Here is a 19,295-nt window from a genome sequence, read left to right as displayed (position 1 = left end):
GTCAAAACAGTGAACATGATTCACGTGACGAAGAGGAGAAGCAAACATGCATTCCGAGACACACGTGCCGTAGAGCCCGTCACCACTAATTTCAACCCCTGGTCGGCCTGCCCGATCACTTTTGATCACAGAGATCACCTGACAAGTATCCGGCACAGAGGATTGGCTGCCTTGATGTTAGACCCAACAATAAACGGATACCATCTCACACGAGTCCTTATGGACGGCGACAGTAGTCTTAATCTGATATATCAGGACACAGTCCGCAAAATGGGGATAGACCCGACAAGAATCAGCCACAGTAATACTACCTTTAAGGGAGTAATACTAGGCCAGAGGCCCGCTGCACGGGCTCTCTAGTACTAGAGGTTGTATTCGGTTCTCCCGACAACTTCCGAAGCGAAAAGTTAATCTTCGACATCGCTCCATTCTGAAGTGGCTATCAAGCACTACTCGGAAGAGCAGCTTTTGCTCATTTTAATGCAGTACCGCATTACGCTTCCCTTAAGCTTAAGATGCCTGGTCCACGTGGCATCATCACAATTTGCTGAAATATCGAGCATTCCTTATGCGCGGAAGAACGTGTGGCGGCTTTAGTAGCCAAACACTAAAAAGCCTCTCCAACCAGAATAAACGATCGGTCGTCAAGACCGCGGACACGGCTAGACGAGTCCGGCACATCACTAGCTGTAACAGCTTAGATATACCTAAGATTGGTTTGATGGATTTACCCTCATAGGCGGTACCAGGGGCATCCCGCGTGTAAACATGGCTAGTTCGGCTCAACTTTACTTATCTTGAATTTTCATGGTTTATCGAGAATAACCAATTTTTCGCACGACAACTTTCACATAAGTTCTTCTCTTTTACAGACGACAATCGTGCTACACCCTTGCAGGATACGGCACAACGGAGACACAGGCGCAGACGTGCAGCAGGGACCCGATCAAAGGTTTCTTTTCAGATTAAGACCCTGTGTAAACCTTTTTACTGTCTCTTGTTGTTCACATCCTCCGGATACTCAGTATAACCGAGAGCGATGCTGACGTTATTGGCATTTCGCCACGTCAAAACGATGCACGTACCTGGACACTCAAGGATCATTATCAAGGGCGTTATTCAGCCCGGTATATGTTGTAAAGACCGAATACCTTAGGGAGTGTTCGGCGTCGTGAGTTTGGCCTTATATGCATCAGCTCCGAATCATGTCTTTGGTCAAATGTTGGGTTTGCCCGGCTCCCGTGTTTTGCTACCTTACGTTCCGCTCTATCGGCTAAGGTGGCACCGGGAGAACTACTGCGATTGTGCCCTGGTTCATCCGGGTGAGCACCTCAGTAGAGAAAGCCGAAAACTGACTGTCATGATAAAGCGCGAGACTGGTCAACCACTCGATGACTTAGCGGAATCTTTGGGATTCCACCGCATTAACGAAGGGCCGTTTCCCGATCATCACTACTGGAATCAGGCACTTTGCCATCTGGCATGGCAGATGGCAAAGGCACGGACAGCTGATGGCAAAGGGCTTTGCCATCTGCCAGCAGATGGCAAATGGCTGGCTGAATAAACTCTGGTAAAGGCTTCTTTGCCGTCTGCTGGCAGATGGCAAAGAGCCTGGAGCCTTTGCCATCAGCTGGCTGATGGCAAAGCCTGAGGAACGGGGTTATCCACGTTAGGAGGCTAACGACGTGCTTTGCCATCCGCCAGCAGATGGCAAAGGCTGCAGGCTCTTTGCCATCGGCCAGCTGATGACAAAGGCTGCAGGCTCTTTGCCATCCGCCAGCAGATGGCAAAGGCTGCAGGCTCTTTGCCATCCGCCAGCTGATGGCAAAGGCTGCAGGCTCTTTGCCATATGCTGGCGGATGGCAAAGAGAACAAATAGGCCAGACGAGCGCTTCACAGGTTGCTGCCACGTGGCCTCTTTGCCATCTGCCAGCAGATGGCAAAGTGCCTATATTGCGTCATTTAATTTTGTTTTTTCTTATATCAATTCATTTTCACAGAAAATCAAACATAGATATATATATGACCAATATAGCATATTCAACACATATTACCAATAGTCATGAACGCAAATATATCCAACACATGTTACCAATAGTAGCAAGTTTCATCCATACATATACATAGTTTCATCATAGGTAGCAAGTTTCACAAAGTCAAAACAAAAACTAAAGACAAGCACTCCAGCAACCCAAGCTTCCGTGATCTGAAGCAAATCTACAAAATGGGAAAGAAGAAAGTTAGAAGAAGAAGACTAGAAGAAGAAGATTATTATGATGCAACTAAAATGTGAAGATTATTATGATGCAACTTATATCTGTAAAATAGATCATTTTGGAGCTAAGTATGGTTATTATGTCATTTTTGAGCTAGCTAAGCATACTAAGTCATTTTGGTGTAAAAATGCTAAGTAAGGTCATTTTGGAACTAATAAGTTTATTATGTCATTTTGGAGCTAGCTAAGCATATGAAGTCATTTCGGAACTAAAATATGTCATTTCGTAAGCATATTATGTCATTCTAGAGCTAGCTAAGCATATTAAGTCATTTGGAGGAAAAATGCTAAGTATAGGTCATTTTAGAGCTATCCTAGGTTAAATAGGTCAATTTTGTGCTAGCTAAGCATATTAAGTCATTGTGGAGGAAAAAATGCTAAGTATAGGTCATTTTAAAGCTATCCTAGGTTAAATAGGTCATTTTGGAGCTAATTAAGCAAAGCACTAGGCAAAACTTACCGTTAACCCGTAGGTGAAGGATCGTGGTTCTTGCTCGCGGCAGTGGCAGACGGAGGAGGATCGGGGTTCTTGCTCGCGCCAATGGCAGACGTCAATGCTTGTCGGGAGTTATGCTGCACCAAATTAAAGATCATTTGCAATGTCTCGTTAGCATGATGCAACTCAAATGTGAAGACTAATAAGTAATGTCCATCCAAATGAAACTCATTGTGTCCGCTGGAGCAATGACTGGCATCGGCGGAGGGGTCTGACCGTTCTTCTCGCACATGGACTACACATTTGGTTTTGACGAGTCAGTCATATTAGTTACTAATGAAAGGAACATTGCGACCATGATTTAGCTAATATGCAGAAGAAACTTACCGCGAAGAGCTCGTATATGGCCCGGTTAGCCAAGTCATTCCGGTTCCTCTCCTCCTCCAAAAGCCTAGCCATCCTCTCCTCAATCTCCCTCTCCCTCTCCGCCGCCTGCCTCCTTTCCTCCGCCAGAAGCTCCTGGGTCTTTGCTCTCTTTTCCTCAATAGCAGCCTGCAACACCACTCCTCTTTAGCATTGTAATCATCGACGGCCGCACACGTAATGTAATGAAGGAAAGGTATCTGATTCTGTATAACTAACCTTGATTTCGAGATCCATCGGCCGTGGACGAGGCCTTATCTCAGGATCGGAGCTCGTCTGGCGCCTCTTGATCTGCGGGAGAGTGCTAGTACAACGTATCAGTCCATCCCCAATGGCTAACAAGCCATGGTTCCTCCCGCCACCAGATATCATCACCAGCTCTGGATCAATAGGCTGGCTCGGGTTAAAGTCCGGCCCTTTCCTCGCCTTCCCCTCGTCTCTATACCTCACGAGCTTGTTGTGGGAGGCGCGGTTGGTGAAGTTCTTTGGATCATCAAGATCAGACTCAGAGAATGCCTTGGCCTTCTTATACGGGGCACTATGGGCCATGGCATAGAGGTCGAACAGCTCTGGCACATCCGTCTTGTTGTGTCGCGCCTAAAAGAGAGGAACAAAGTATTAGTTAAGGGCTCAAGCTAGCATGAAGACTGAATTTGTATGAATCATGAAGCAAACCACATACCCAGTTATCCCCGTACTGATATAGGTTGACGCTGCCTTGATGGTGTGGCACACCGCTCATTTTGCCATGCCGATCCTTTGCATTGTTGTGGGTGGATAGCCATTGTGGAGAGCACCACTCATCCACCAACGCCTCCCAACAATCCAGCCTATCCACACACCATCTCGGGGGCACCTAAGTTAAGTAAGAGAAATTTGAGCGCTACGCCTACGAATCAAATCAAGGAAACTAAATACAAGGCCTTAAGAATAGGTAATTACCTTCATGTACTTCTCCTTACTCAGATACTTTGTGCGGCACTTCGACTTGGACATCCTAATACCAATCGAGGCGAAGTAGTCTCGAGTAGCCTGCGTCCGAGCCCCGTTCCGTCAGTTTTGAAGTAGCCGCCTGCACTCGGCTTCGATAACCCGAGTCGCGGCCTCCTCCTGTCCCTCAGCACACCTATAAAAGGTCTGCAATCAAACAAGAAAACACGGATCAGTACAATCACTAGGGTTGCCAATCAAACAAGAAAACACAACATAGACGAGAGAGGAAAAATTACCCAAACCGTCTGGATCACAACGTCGGCCACCGTGTGGCACTCGACACCGCCGATCCTCTCCCCCGGCGGGGCCGGGGCAGCCAAGTAGTGCTCCCAGGTCATTCCTAGCTCTGGAACCTGGCCCTCTCGTCGAGGAGGGAGCCTCAGAGCGCTCTCGACCCATGCCCACCATCTGTCAACACCTGCAATGACAAAGAGTAAACGAAATTAGTACAACGTAAAAAAAAGAATACCTGACATGAATAATAATATGTATATAATTTAAGTGTATCATCATCATGAACATAAAAAAATGGAATACCTAGCATGAACTATAATATTAATCTTCATCGTCTATATATGCTTCGGGGTCAATAAATGCATCATCATCATCACTATCAGTAATGACGTGCTCATCATCATCATCAATAAATGCATCAACATGTGGAAGGCCTCCTTTACGTAATCGGTCAAGCATTGACAGGTCATCCGCAGCAGTAACCTCTTATTTTTCCGGCTCTTCTTGTTCCGGCTCTTGTTGTTCCAGCTCTTCTTGTTCCGGCTCATGCTCGGGTTCACTGTCGCTGTCTACTTCAATGTTCTGGGGTGAAGTAGAGCGGTTCTTGAAACATTTTTTGGAAAGACGTGTTTCTTGGAAGAACTCTCCTTCATATGTGTCTGGGTTAATGTGAGGTTCATAATCCTCTTCATTGGGGGGAGGTGGTCTAACATGTGGCGGCACTTCATAAATGACATCCCAACCATTGAGATTTGGATCACTTCATAAATATCCGGGAATAAGAGCAGTTCAAAGGAATTAGAGGTTGCGAAACAATGTACGGAGAACTTACTCGATGTACGGCCGAACTTCTGTTAGATTGTTCAAGATATACAATGTAATGGTCCACCATTCGTCGACATCCAACAATAAGGGAGTATAAGCACCGGCTGGTGCGAGCTTCCCTTTGAATAGGCTGAGGTTGGACCCACCCTTTTTAGGGTCGCCAGCATTATACCGAGGCTTTATATTATGCAAATGATGATTTTTGGCTTCATAGTGTGCTGTCACGAAGTTTGCCGCCTCCTCAGTAATGAATGCCTCGGCCATCGATGCTTCAATTCGACGTTTATTTTTATATTTTGCTCGAAGTGTCTTCCGCATCCTCTCAGTTGCGTAGCACCAACGATTCTGCACGGGCCCCCCCAATCATGCCTCGGTCGGGAGATGCAAAATCAAATGCTGCATTGGATTAAAGAAGCCCGGTGGAAAGATCTTCTCTAACTTGCAGATCAACTCCGGCGCCAACTCTTCCAGTTCTTCTAGCAAGCTAGGTGATAGTTCTTTCGCATAAAGAACACGGAAGAAATAGCTCAGCTCTGCCAATACTAGCCATTCATCCTGAGGGTTAAAGCCATGCAACATCACCGGCATTACCCGCTCAAGCCATATGTGCCAATCATGACTCTTAGGACCAAATATTTTCAATTTTTCAAGGCTCGCTCCCCTTTTTAGATTCGCTGCATACCCATCGGGGAACATCAACTCCTTTTTCACCCACAGGATCATTTCCCTCATATCTGGCCTTCCAAGATTGAACCATGCCTTTGGCTTTGCCCAGTTCTTCTTTCCTTTCGGTTGTCGCATGTTTTGTAGCGGTCTATCACATAGAGCCTCCTGATCGACTCTAGCATTAGGATTATCCTTTGTTTTCCCCTCTATGCCAAATAATGTACCAAAGAGGGCCTCGCCGACATTCTTTTCAGTGTGCATCACGTCGATGTTGTGTGGGCAAAGGAGGTCTTTAAAGTAAGGCAGATCCCACAAGCATGTCTTGTGAGTCCAGGCGTGTTTCGAATTATACCCCTTGAAATACCCTGGACGCTCTGGATCCGGCTCGAGAGCGTTAACTGATCTAGGGTCTGTTGGCCTGTCAACGCAGGTGGTGCAGAGTTTTTGACAACTCTACCTTTGATGAAGTTCTTCTTGTCTTTTCTGAACTTATGACGAGGATCCAGGAACTGTCTATGCATGTCGAAGCAAGAAAACTTGCCACCCGCCTGCAACCGACGGAACTCAAGAGCTGCCTTGCATGTGGGGCACGAGAACCTACCATGCACACACCAGCCAACGAATAGCGCATACGCCGGCAAGTCATGCATCGAGTACATGTACCACACACGCATTAGGAAGTTTTTTTTGTAGCGGCGTCGTATGTCTTGATCCCATTATCCCAAGCTTCTTGCAATTCATCCTTAAGTGGCTGCATGTACACATTCATACTCTTCCCCGGATAGTTGGGCCCCGGAATTATCAATGTTAGGAAAATATTCTTTCTTTGCATAATCTGTCCGGGAGGGAGATTGAGTGGAATGACAAATACAGGCCAACAGCTGTATTGGGCTGCCATCATACCAAACACGTTGAACCCATCAGTGCTGACGGCGATTCGAGGATGCCTTGGATCTGCCGCTTTAGCATGATGTATTGCATCGAAGCGCTTCCACGCAAAACCGTCTGATGTGTGTACCAACATCGGCTCCCCATCTGCATCCAGTTCGGTTCTTTTGCCCAATTTGTGCCATGTCATCTGTCTAGCCGTCTCTTCGACCATGAAAAGACGTTGAAGTCTTGGTATGATTGGCATATACCGAAGAACATTAACTGGGATTTTTGTCTGACTCTTCTCACCCATACCGTTGTCTACCACAACATACCTGGAAGACTGGCAAACGGGACAATACTTCAAGTCCGCATACTCAAGCCTAAATAAGGCACATCCTTTCTCACAGGCATCTATCTTCTCATAGGGCATCTTAAGTACACGGAGGATTTTGTCCGAGTGGTACAGGTTTGCAGGCATTACATGGCCTTTGGGTAGAAAGCGTCCAAATAGTGTCATCATCGCATCGTAGCATTCTCTGCCCAAGTTGAATTGAGCCTTTAGAGCCATTACTTGTGCGATGGCATCCAGCTGACAAAGCTCAGTGTGCTCGTGGAGAGGACATTTTGAAGACTCCAACATATCATTGAAGGCCTTTGCAGATTCCTCCATCTCATCATCCGAATCCCGAGCATCATCAAAGTCTTCCACCATGTCTTCCATCCCGGTACCATGCTCGTCGGTGCGACGACGGCCCTCCTCAGCTCTGGCACGTTGGGCAGACTCACCATGAAATGTCCAGACCGTATAATTAGGCGTAAAACCCCACTTCTGTAGGTGTTTGATCATTTCAAACTCTGACCTCTTATGATAGTTGTCGCACTTGACACAGGGGCACCAGGATTGGCTCTGTCCATTTGCAAATGCGACTCTCACAAACCCCTTGGTTTTTATTATCCATTCATGGGTCATGTCTTTCTGACTAGTGTGACCGGTGTACATCCACGCACGATCACTCATCTTGCCTAGCTACTGGACACACAAGAAATATATACATAATTCAGCAAACCATATTCATCAGTTAATAGAATTTGTCAGTTATATTACGTCCATGCAACCTAGACGCTAATAGGTAAAGATAGGTCCTAATCCCACCCGAGTATGTGTAGATTGGGTTCATTTTCCCATGCTCTACTCCAGATCCGATGCAAAATTTCGGCAGCACCTCCCCACTGTTCTCCCGATACACGTCTCCACAATAAGCAAAGAGGATGTGTATCCGGAGAACAACAGGGAGGCACTGACGAAATTCTGCATCGGATCCAGAACAGAGCATATGGGAAACGAACCCAATCTACACATACTCGGGTTGTCCATGGATAACGTTGGACAATTCGAAAGAATCACGGTTATAAATATGCAAATGCATGCATATTTATAGATGTAACCCTTTTGAACGGGAGACGCATAGTGGTCACGCATACTGATGATTCAATCTACCTACAGCCAGCATTTTTCATCGGCACGAAGACCGGAACATAGCAAATGATTGGGGGAGGAGATGTCATTTGTGCTCACCCACGAACGCCGGGCCAGAGCTCGTTGAACGCACGGGGAGGTCGTCGAACACCAGACCCTCGCAGCGACGAAACAACTGCACATTTAAATCCACCCGATCAACACAAATATGTATGATGTTTTTCATAACAAAATCAGAAAATATATGACCTAACTCATAACTCGTAATTGGTTTGTTGTTCAAGTTCGGCCGGTTGTTAATCATAGGCTGGCTTGTTTAGTTGTAGCAGTATGCTATATTGAGAGAATTCGAACTTACTGGGTGTATTTGTCACCCTGATCTCTGGTGTTTCATTTACAATGTACTTCCTATTTGGATGTACAGAGATTTACTGTGTAGTCCATAGTGGATTTTCAGTGCAACTAAGCGTATTTTACAGTGTGATTTTCTAGTGGTTAGATAGTAGATTTTACAGCGTAATCCCGGTTGTTTTACACTTTAATTCTCAGTGGGTTGCAGTGTAATTCCTTTTTTGGATTTACAATGTATTTCTGCCTTAGATTTACAGTGTATTTGTGAGTTAATTATAGTGGATTACAGTGATTTTTGCGACTGGATTTATAGTGTAACTGCGAGTGGATTTACAGTGTATTTGTGAGTGGACTTACAGTGTCATTGCTAGTTGATTTACAGTGTAATTCAAATTAGACTTTCACTGTACTTATCAATGTATTTACAGTGTAATTATAAGTGTATGTTTCAAAACAAAAATCTTAGTGGGCTTGCAATGTTTTTCCTATTTATAGCCCATGCCCTTTCTCTTTTTTGTATCCTAGTTTTCGCATCCTTGAGTGTGTAGCTTGATATACGATTCTTCCCCATTTCTTAGTGGAAATCCTCTTAGATGGATTTGGAACTCATACTGGATGTGCATTATAAGCATTGAAATCTTCTTTAGGTGGCTAGTGGTTTTTTATAGTGGTTTTGTAGTGCACTAACAGAGATGTAGACTGTAAATAAGTAGCACTGGTATATGTTGTCCTTTATGTACTGGTATTTTTTCATCTTGGCATCATTTATCTTTATGTACTTCTTTCATTTGCAGCTAACAACAAAATAAAAGCACTGGAAATTTGGTAACAGCAAAATAAGTATCACCAATGCTTTCTCTCAAATTAAGACTCAATCATTTCTTATTGACTTTACTCTCATCTGGTAGAGTACTTCATTTCCTCTTTGAATGCTTCATCTCTTTAACTTTCTCTTCTCTGTTTTCCTTTGCTTTCTTTCTCTAGTATATGCTATTCTTCCTTTTGCAGGCATCTCATGGTCCCCATTTGTAGGCTTCCCATGGTCTTGTTTCTGCTACTTCTTCCTTTTTTTTCCTGTTTTCCCTTTGATTGTTTCCATGATCTTAGATTAGGTTTTATTTCATCTCTGAAACCTAGTGAACATTCATAGGATTTACAGTGTAATTACAGTTCTATTACAGTGTAAACTCAGTGGTAATTACATTGTAATCACAGTGCATTTTCCAGTGTAACTGTGACACCCAAAATTTTATTTGGCTTTTTCAAAACTTTTTCTTGTTTTGAGGGAAGTGATTTGAATTTTTTTCTTCTAAAAGAACTTTCCCTCTCAACATATTTTCTTTCATGACTAGTGCTTCATTTTTGGATTCACTCAAAACTTGATTTTTGGTCTTGGAGGTTTTCCTCTTTTATTTGGACTCAAACCAAATGTTTTTCTCTTGGAAAAATGCCTTTTGAAAATTTCTTTGAAAATACCCTATAGCTTTTGGAATAATCCTTTACCACTTTCAAAAATTCTCTCTTGCCATGGCCTTAGTGCAAATCCACTCTCCTAGACCTTCCCTCATCTTTGGATCATGATTTGCATCAATTCCAGCTAGTTGAACCTCCCCATATGATTATTTTCCATTTAAATCTTATCAAAACAATTTCTGTCTCCTATTCTAGCCCTTGGAGATTTACAAAGGAGCTACCATTTCTGTTTTGATTTTTGCCCCCAAACCAATTTCCCTTCCTATTCCTTTGAACCCTCAACCAAGATCCATGAAGATCCACTGGTCTTCAGTTCAAATTTTTCAAACTATACTTGCTGCAAGTTTGAACCAGATTTGTCAAATTTGGTGAAATTCATTCAAATCTTTCTCCAACAATTCTGAGTAAAATCAGGCAGCCCCTGGGTGCTTTGAGTGGTCACCTCACCAAGTCCCAGACCCAGGAAAAATTTTCTCCTTGCCAAATCATTCTGTCGAACACCTACAGGACACTGTTACTGTCATTGTTCAGTTAAGTTCAGAAAACAGTTTCAGTGCACTGTCGTTTTCTTCAGTGTTCGATCTCAATCTCGCCAGTGTCGCGGTCTCGCCTTGCTCCCCGTCCTCTCCCCCTTGTTCCTGCGCCGCACGATCCTCTGGAGCCTTGCGGACGTCGGCGACAAGCAGGAGGAGGTGCGTCGCCCCGTGACCGACGCCAGCGGCGGCTTTGTGGCCGCCAGAGAGAGGCGCGGCGCAGACGGCGCCACCCAGCGCCGCCCAAGCCACCGGAGCTCGCCGCGTGGCCTTCCACTCCCCAGAACGTGCTGCCACTCTCGTCGTGAACCGCAGGGCGCGGAGCGCGCTCTCTGCCGCCGTCGTGCCCGTGCGGCCACCCCACCGTGGACCAGCGCCATTACGCCAAGACCAACCGAGATTTGCGGGGGAACGGCACCAGTAAACCTCACTGATGCTGCCTGACCACCTCAAACCCCCTGCTCAACCACTGCCTCGCCGTAATCGCTCGCCGGAGATTTCCCGTTCACGGCCATCCCCTCGAATCGCCTATAAATAGAGGCCCCAAGCGCGAACTCGAACCCACACCACCTCTGCACTCCACCTAGACCGCGCCAAGCCACTGGAAGAGCCCCGGGGGAGCCTTCTTCCCCAGCTCCGGCCGCCGCGACCCGCCACTGGATCCAGCTCGATTCGCTCCCGTGCGTGCGCCTCTGCCTCCCATCTCTTGCCAGTAGCTCTCTAGTGCATCCCTCCTTCTAACCCGCGCTTCAATTCGAGGTTTGCAGCAGCCACCGGAGTTCTCCACCATCACCCGAGCCGCCGTCCACCGGAGAAAGTGTCGCCGTCGACGTGGTGCTCTCCGTCGGTCGAGTCCACCACCCACCGACGCGGAAGGACACGCTGAAGCTCTTGGTACACTCCGATCTCCCTGGCTCGCCGTGGTTCGACGCCGGCGACCACCGCAGTCTTCGGGCGCCGGCGAACTTTTTAAACCTGACATGTGGGACCCCTTGTCAGCCTCTCTTCTGTTTCCCCTCGCGAAATGTTTTCTGTTGGCGCCTTCGAGCAAATACGCTTTCCCTTTGAGCTGGCGCGTTTCTTTCCGAAGCGTTTTCTGTTTTCTCAGTTAAGCCTCTGGAACTTTTCTGTTTCATTACAAATGAGTCCCTGGACAGAAACCTTTATAACTTTTTAATAAAAAGTGATTTTTGAATGATTCTTTTTTTGTCAGTCTTGTATTTTTGTCTAGTTTTTTATAGTATTTATTTGGAAAAAATTTGGAGAAGTTTTTATCCACGCGTTGGTTTTCACGTTAGTGCCCGTTTTCGTATGCCGTAGGTTCCGGAAGAGGTGACGGAGCCGCGAACTTCGCCGAGCTCTACTCCGACTTCTCCGAACCAGGCAAGCATGTTTGAACCTTTGATATGATAGGTGTTTTGCATGTTTGCGTGAGAGGTTGTGCGTGGCATATGAGTATCCGTGAGTACCTCGTTGCTTGTGAGGCAACTACCCGCGTGTTCCAAAGTTGCGATGATCTCTGGTGAGAGATGGCCTAATCATGTGGTGACATGAAGGGCAGCAAGGTGGTACTGTTGTAGCATACCAGCCTTGCGTCATCCGACAAATTCCGACGTTAACGTGGACGGAGTCACGTTATCGTTCTTCCCCCTTCCGTGCTACCACATGTTTTCTGCCAGAATGCGGTTTAGTAAGTTGGTAACCTTTTTCCGTGTACACACCAAACAGAGGGGCCGGGATGATGGTTCCATGGCCCTGGATTAAAGCCAGTCATCCGGTCAGGGGGCATGGGTGTTTCCGGTTGGGACCGAGAGGGGGGCACCCCTTAGAGCGCGCGTATAGAAATTTGATCCCATGCTACGCGAGGTTGTAGCCTCCCCGTCTCAAGGTTTTTCTTGAACGTTGCCGAGGGTGATTCCTGGCTTCGGAAATGTTGAATGGGTGTGTACTGGTTAGATGTGTTTCTTCCAAAACACGGTAAATGGAACTAGTCCCCGTGACTACAGAAATCCGTTGGCTGTGGCAGAGTCAAATCCTTCCGAGTCATCGTATCCATCGTCAAGTATCATGATCAGCGTACCCATATCTATGTCGTAATCTCGTGGTATATCTTTCGTTCCGGTAAGCAAGCTTGAGTAGTAGACTTGACTGAACGTTATTCCTGTGGATGGACTAACCCTGTTGTTTACCTCATGTCTGCTTGTTCTCTTAATATGATTTATAATTCATGAACTACTGAGTTTTGAATATAAGCCCTTTATGTGATGTCGCACAGACGTCCGACTGTGGCATGTTTGTCTCTTACTTTCAATATAAGCCCTTTATGTGATGTCGCTCAGACGTCCGACTGTGGCACGCACTGCCTTTATTTTCTGTTATAAGCCCTTTATGTGGTGTCGCCCTGACGCCCGACTGCGGCATTATTATTCTTGCAGTTTCCTCTCGAGGAGTCATTCAGACCCTCGTTTGGCACCAGTATTATTATTCTTGCAGTTTCCTCTCGAGGAGTCATTCAGACCCTCGTTTGGCACCAGTATTATCATTCTTGCAGTTTCCTCTCGAGGAGTCATTCAGACCCTCGTTTGGCACCCCGTATTTATTTTGGGATTTCGGGAGGACTACCGCCCGACTACTCTGTTATTTTTCTCATACAAGTATTGTCTCTATGCCTGAACGCACTTGTTATTCCGTTCTTATGCTCCATGTTTACATTTGTTATATCTTATGTCCGAACTGTCTTGCGAGTACTTTCATAGTACTCACCTGGCTTGTTGATTTGGCCAGATGTTGACGAAGGCGATCTCTTGGATGAGGAGTTTGATAGCGCGTCCGACGCCTAGAGGAGTCCCAGTCAGTCCTGTGCGATCCCAGATATTGGTCACTTGTATTATATACGCTTCCGCCACCTGCAATAAGCCTCCTCGAGCCTCACTCCGACGCTCGAAGAGCTGTAGTTTTCAGGAGTCATATCACCCACTTCGCGGTGATATTTCCACCATCGTTGTTATCGTGAGTTAGTAGTTATGCCACCCTATCCGCCGTCTTGTTTTATCGGCGTCCATGTAATAAATTGTTGAGCAGTCTCCGCTCAACCTTGTATTATATTCAGTACTCCTGGTATTTTTCTTCTGTGACCAAGATATTGTCTACCAGTGAGAAGGAATTCTTCTTTACTGGTCCGTAAAAGGGATTGGTCTCTCAATAAACATTTTATTGAAAAACCGGTCATGACAAGCTTGGTATCAGAGCCAGGCTGACTGTAGGAAGGCACTAGGTGCGATCGCTAATCGGTTATTAGCGTCTTTTATGCTTTTTCAGCATTTTGCAATTGTAGCTATTTTCTGTTGGTCATCATAAATTTATGACATGACTACTCAGAATTTTTGCCTACTTTTGTAGATGGCTGGCAGCAGCTGTGAGACTCGAGTGTTCACGAACGTGTCCGAGGGGTTTGTCAAGCTCCTCGTCTCCATCACCAAGCTCGCGATCGGGCCAGAGACTCGCCCGGAGTTCACGCTTTACCAGCACAAGCTCAGCGACGACGTGTCTATGCACCAAGCTGTGGTGCAATTCAAGGGAGGACGTTCTGCAGCTCGCCACTTCTGTTTTGTGGGAAGGGCCATGCCTACGGAGAGGCATGCCATGCAGATGGCTGCCCGTGAGGCGATAGCTCGTCTTCGGGACATTCTTCCTACGATGAAGACTCGTCGCTACCGCTACCTCCCATGCCATGTGCCATATACCAGTCACTATGCATTCGCCTGCCATCGGGGAGAACGAGATGAAGCCATCGAGATGGTTGTGGAGTATCTCAAGGCTCTGGAGGAGTCTTTCGACAACCTCGTGGACGATCTTGTGGCTGCCCGCATGGACTTAGTCCGGGGCGGTCCTGCCAGCAGGAAGGAGCTTCTTCACACAGGACCGCCTCTGACATTCGTCTCGTCCTCAGCATCTTATGCACCGGCCGTTTTAGCCACTGATCGCCGTCTGCCTACCACTGAGGAGTTCGACTGAGTCATCGCTCCTATTCCAGTCAGAGCTGCACCGCCTGTCGCCCCCGCACCATCACCGCAGCGCAGCGTTGCGCGCCAGAAACCTGCTAGAGAGGAGGTGGAGGTTGAATCTCCTAGACCGCTGAGCCTTGCCCTCGGCAAGGGGAAGGACATTGTCACCATCTCCGACTGAGAGCGCCGAGTAGCCGCGCGTTACGTCTGCTTGTATGTTGTGTTTTCTCTATACGCTAGTTTGTATTGGTGTGTTTGCTGCTTTCCGGAGGAGTACGCTAGTCTAAATAACATCTCAGGAATATGTACGCGCATCCTGAGTCCTGTATCGTGTGTTTGCTCTTCGCGTGTAAGATATATGCTAAGCAGTTCTTCTCCGTGCAAAATCGTTTATATTTTCTTAAAAAACCTTGAGGTCTTTTAAATTGTTGCCTTTGCAAGATTTTCCTTGTGCTACACAGTTCTTCTCATGGGTTTTGCAACATAATACCCCAGACTGGAAAAATGTCTTGCCCGTGGACTCGCTCCATGCCCAATCAGCCAGAAGAAGTTTATGGGACACAGACTAGCAACAACTTCACTCATGGACAGTCCAGTCAACAAGACAGCAAAGCAGTCTTGTCTCAAGTATGTCGTCTCTTCGAACAAAGCCAGCAACATCACCAAGAGATGATGAATCACGTCATCAATATGGGAAACCACCGTGAACCCTATCAACCGCATTCCAAGTTATCTGAGTTGCAGAAGACTCGCCCTTCAACTTTTGCTCACACCGATAGGCCGCTGGAAGCCGATGACTGGCTTCGTGATATCGAAAGGAAGCTGATCATTGCTCAGTGTTCAGATCATGAGAAGGTGCTTTATGCACCACACTACCTTACTGGAGCAGCTGCAGCATGGTGGGAGAACTTCTTACACATGCATCCCAGTGAACACAACATCACCTGGGAAGAATTCAAGGAAGGCTTTCGTGGGGCACACATCCCCAGGAGCATCATAAAAATCAAGAAGAGAGAATTTGATGACCTGAAGCAGAGAGGCATGTCAGTGTCGGAATACAATGGTCAGTTTACCCAGCTATCCCGTTATGCCTACGACAAGCATATGACTGAGGGCAAGAAGATGGAAAAATTCCTGGACGGTCTGGCACCAGCCCTAAGATGCCAGCTGGTGGTACACACTTTCCCGGATTTTAAAACTCTGGTTGACAAGGCCATCACCTTGGAGAATGAGCGCCGGAGCCTGGAAGATATCCGTAAGCGGAAAAGGGATAAGACGGTCCTCGCTCGCAACAACCGAAGCAAGACTGAAATCCCAAGGACAGGAGCAAGGAAATCCACAACTACTGATCTAAGTTCCGTCAGGCAGTTTCATGCCAGGGACAAGGAGTTCACGTACCATCCAGGGGTCACCTGCTATGCTTGTGGAGAAGAAGGGCACTATGCTAAACAGTGCCCAAAGCCGAGGAACTCGGCCCCCAAGCCGAACAATGGTGGAAACAATCCAGCCCCCAAGCGCAACAATTTCAATCCCAACAACAACCACAAGAAGGGTCACCTGAACCATGTGACCAGGGAGGAAGCGCAGAATGCCCCAGACATTGTGCTCGGTACGTTCCCTGTCAACACAGTACCTGCCACGGTTTTGTTTGATTCTGGAGCTTCCCATTCGTTCGTTTCGAAGAGTTTTGTTTTGCAACATGGTTTTCCGATGCTTCCCTTGGAAAAATCTATGATCATCAAGTCCCCCGGAAATAAGCAAATCGCTCAGAGTTACTGCCAAGGAGTAATCATTGAGTTCGAAGGACTACAGTTCCAAGAAAATCTCATCGTGTTGGAAAATAAAGGACTAGATGTTATTTTAGGGATGGACTGGTTAACCACCAACAAAGGATTCATTGACTATTTCAATCGGACTGTGATTCTCACTCACCATCATGGCAAGATAATAAAGGTTACAGCTCAAGAAAGGCCACGGTCACAGCAACCAAAATTGAACAAAATGGACATTTCAGAACTGAGAAAGGTTCCAGTGGTATGCGAGTTTCCTGACGTATTTCCTGAAGAACTACCAGGCATGCCACCAGACCGAGAGATAGAATTCAGCATCGAGCTAGCACCTGGCACCGCTCCCATCTACAAGAAACCTTATAGAATGGCACCCTCAGAATTGGTGGAGTTGAAGAAGCAGATAAAGGAATTATTGGACAAAGGATTTATTTGAGCCAGCTCCTCACCATGGGGTTCGCCAGTGTTGTTCCCCAAGAAAAAGGATGGGACACTGAGACTGTGTATAGACTATCGAGCCCTCAATATGGTCACCATCAAAAACAAATATCCGATGCACGGATAAATGATTTGTTTGACCAGCTCGCACAAGCCAAGGTGTTCTCAAAAATTGATTTGAGATCGGGATATCATCAACTGAAAGTACGGACAAAAGATATCCCTAAAACAGCATTCACCTCCAGATACGGATTATATGAATTCACAGTGATGCCTTTTGGTCTAACAAACGCCCCCGCATATTTCGTCCACCTCATGAACAAAGTGTTCATGAAATTCATGGACAAATTTGTTGTGGTGTTCATCGACGATATTCTGGTATACTCAAGGACACCGGAAGAGCATGCTGAGCATCTCAGAATTGTTTTGGGAGAATTGAGGAAACATCAGTTGTATGCCAAATTTAGCAAGTGTGAATTTTGGCTAAGACAAGTTGGTTTCTTAGGCCATATATTGAACCAAGAAGGCGTGGCCGTAGACCCAGAAAAAGTCAAAGCCATACTTGACTGGAAGCCACCCGCCAACGTTACAGATGTGCGGAGTTTCCTGGGAATGGCCGGATATTACAGAAGATTTATTGAAGGATTCTCCACTGTGGCAAAACCAATAACACAGTTGCTCAAGAAGGGCAAGAAATTTGTATGGACGGAAGCATGCGAGAAAAGCTTCCAAGAACTTAAGAAGAAGCTGACAACCGCACCAGTATTAACCATGCCAGACATACACAAGAGTTTTTAAGTATATTGTGACGCGTCCCGAAAAGGCCTCGGATGTGTACTAATGCAGGATGGCAAAGTTGTCGCATATGCCCCCAGGCAGCTGCGAAAACATGAGGAAAATTACCCAACACATGACTTGGAGCTAGCAGCAGTCATACATGCACTCAAGGAGTGGAGGCACTTTCTATTGGGAAATCGCTGTGAAATATATACGGACCATAAGAGCCTCAAATATATTTTCACACAGCTAGAGCTAAATTTACGCCAACGACGCTGGTTGGAATTGGTCAAGGACTATGATGACGGCATTCATTACCATCCAGGGAAAGCAAATGTAGTGGCCGATGCCCTTAGTCGAAACCCTAGCCCGGACAACGACGGTCCGCAAAACTTGAGGCCTGAGTTTCAGCAAGAGTTCGCTAGGCTCAACATGGTGTTAGTCTCTGAGGGCACCGTATCAAATCTGGAGATAAAACCCACCCTAGTGGAACAAATCAAGAAAGCTCAACAGGGAATCCCCAGCATCGAAGGTATAAAGAAGAAAATAAACCTTGGTAAGGCTTCAGAGTTCGTCACAGACAGTAAAGGAATATTATGGTACGGAGACAGACTTTGCGTACCTAACATTGAGGAACTCAAGCAACAAATCCTAACCGAAAGCCACACCGCTCCATACTCGATCCGTCCTGGAGGAACCAAAATGTACAAAGACATTCGGGAAAGATTTTGGTGGCACGGTATGAAAAGGGATATAGCCGCATTCATTGCTTGTTGCGATTCATGTCAGCGCATCAAGGCCGAGCATCAAAAGCCAGCAGGGCTACTCCAGCCAAACAGGATACCGGAGTGGAAATGGGATGAAATAGGAATGAATTTCATCGTCGGACTACCCCGATCACAACGCGGAAATGACGCCATATGGGTCATCACAGACCGACTAACCAAGGTTGCTCATTTCATTCCCGTGAAGACTACCTACTCCACACAAAGACTGGCCAAACTTTATCTCTCCCGTATAGTTTGTTTGCATGGAGTCCCTAGGACTATAATATCCGACCGAGGCACACAATTTGTCTCCAAATTTTGGGATCACCTACAACAAGCTCTGGGCACGCAACTAGCATTCAGTACAGCGTACCACCCTCAGACAGATGGACAAACGGAACGAGTAAACCAAATCCTAGAGGATATGCTGAGAGCCTGTGTGCTCACCTATGGGTCCAGTTGGGAAGAGAGTTTGCCATATGCCGAGTTTGCTTACAACAACAGTTACCAAGCCAGCTTGCAAATGGCACCCTTTGAAGCATTGTACGGACGGAGGTGTCGTACCCCACTAAATTGGTCAGAAACAGGTGACAGCCGTATCTTCGGCCCAAACATGCTCAAGGAGGCCGAGGAGAAAGTTAAACAGATCAGGGACAGACTCAAGACAGCGTAGAGCCGACAAAAGAGCTACTACGATCAAAAACATCGTGAGGTCAGCTTTGAACCCGGTGATTCCGTATACCTACGAGTGTCTCCTAGGGGTCTACAACGGTTCAAAATTAAGGGGAAGCTAGCCCCGAGATTTATTGGACCATTCCGTGTAGTCGCACGAAGAGGCACAGTAGCCTACAAACTAGACCTACCCAAGGAGCTGTCAGACGTCCATGACGTATTCCACGTCTCACAATTGAGAAAATGTGTGAGTAACCCGGAGAGCATTGATGTGCAACCAGACCTCACCTA

At 46.5% G+C, this 19,295-nt stretch overlaps 1 protein-coding gene across 1 annotated transcript in view; it reads right to left on the bottom strand.

Moving 5' to 3' along the window:
* Positions 1-2,943: 2,943 nt before the first annotated feature.
* LOC141027924 (uncharacterized) overlaps positions 2,944-19,295 on the bottom strand; it is a 34,470-nt gene continuing 18,118 nt past the window's right edge. Inside the window, exons 2-6 of the mRNA XM_073505556.1 lie at positions 4,364-4,545; positions 4,227-4,271; positions 3,817-3,990; positions 3,099-3,731; positions 2,944-3,006 (exon numbers count right to left, since the gene is read on the bottom strand). Of these exons, the coding sequence (XP_073361657.1) occupies positions 3,294-3,731; positions 3,817-3,990; positions 4,227-4,271; positions 4,364-4,545 (839 nt within the window). The 3' untranslated portion in view covers positions 2,944-3,006; positions 3,099-3,293. The remainder of the gene's footprint in view (positions 3,007-3,098; positions 3,732-3,816; positions 3,991-4,226; positions 4,272-4,363; positions 4,546-19,295) is intronic.

This window comes from Aegilops tauschii, chromosome 1, assembly GCF_002575655.3.
Source record: "Aegilops tauschii subsp. strangulata cultivar AL8/78 chromosome 1, Aet v6.0, whole genome shotgun sequence".
NCBI lineage: Eukaryota > Viridiplantae > Streptophyta > Magnoliopsida > Poales > Poaceae > Aegilops > Aegilops tauschii.
This window is presented reverse-complemented; position numbering and strand designations above follow the sequence as displayed.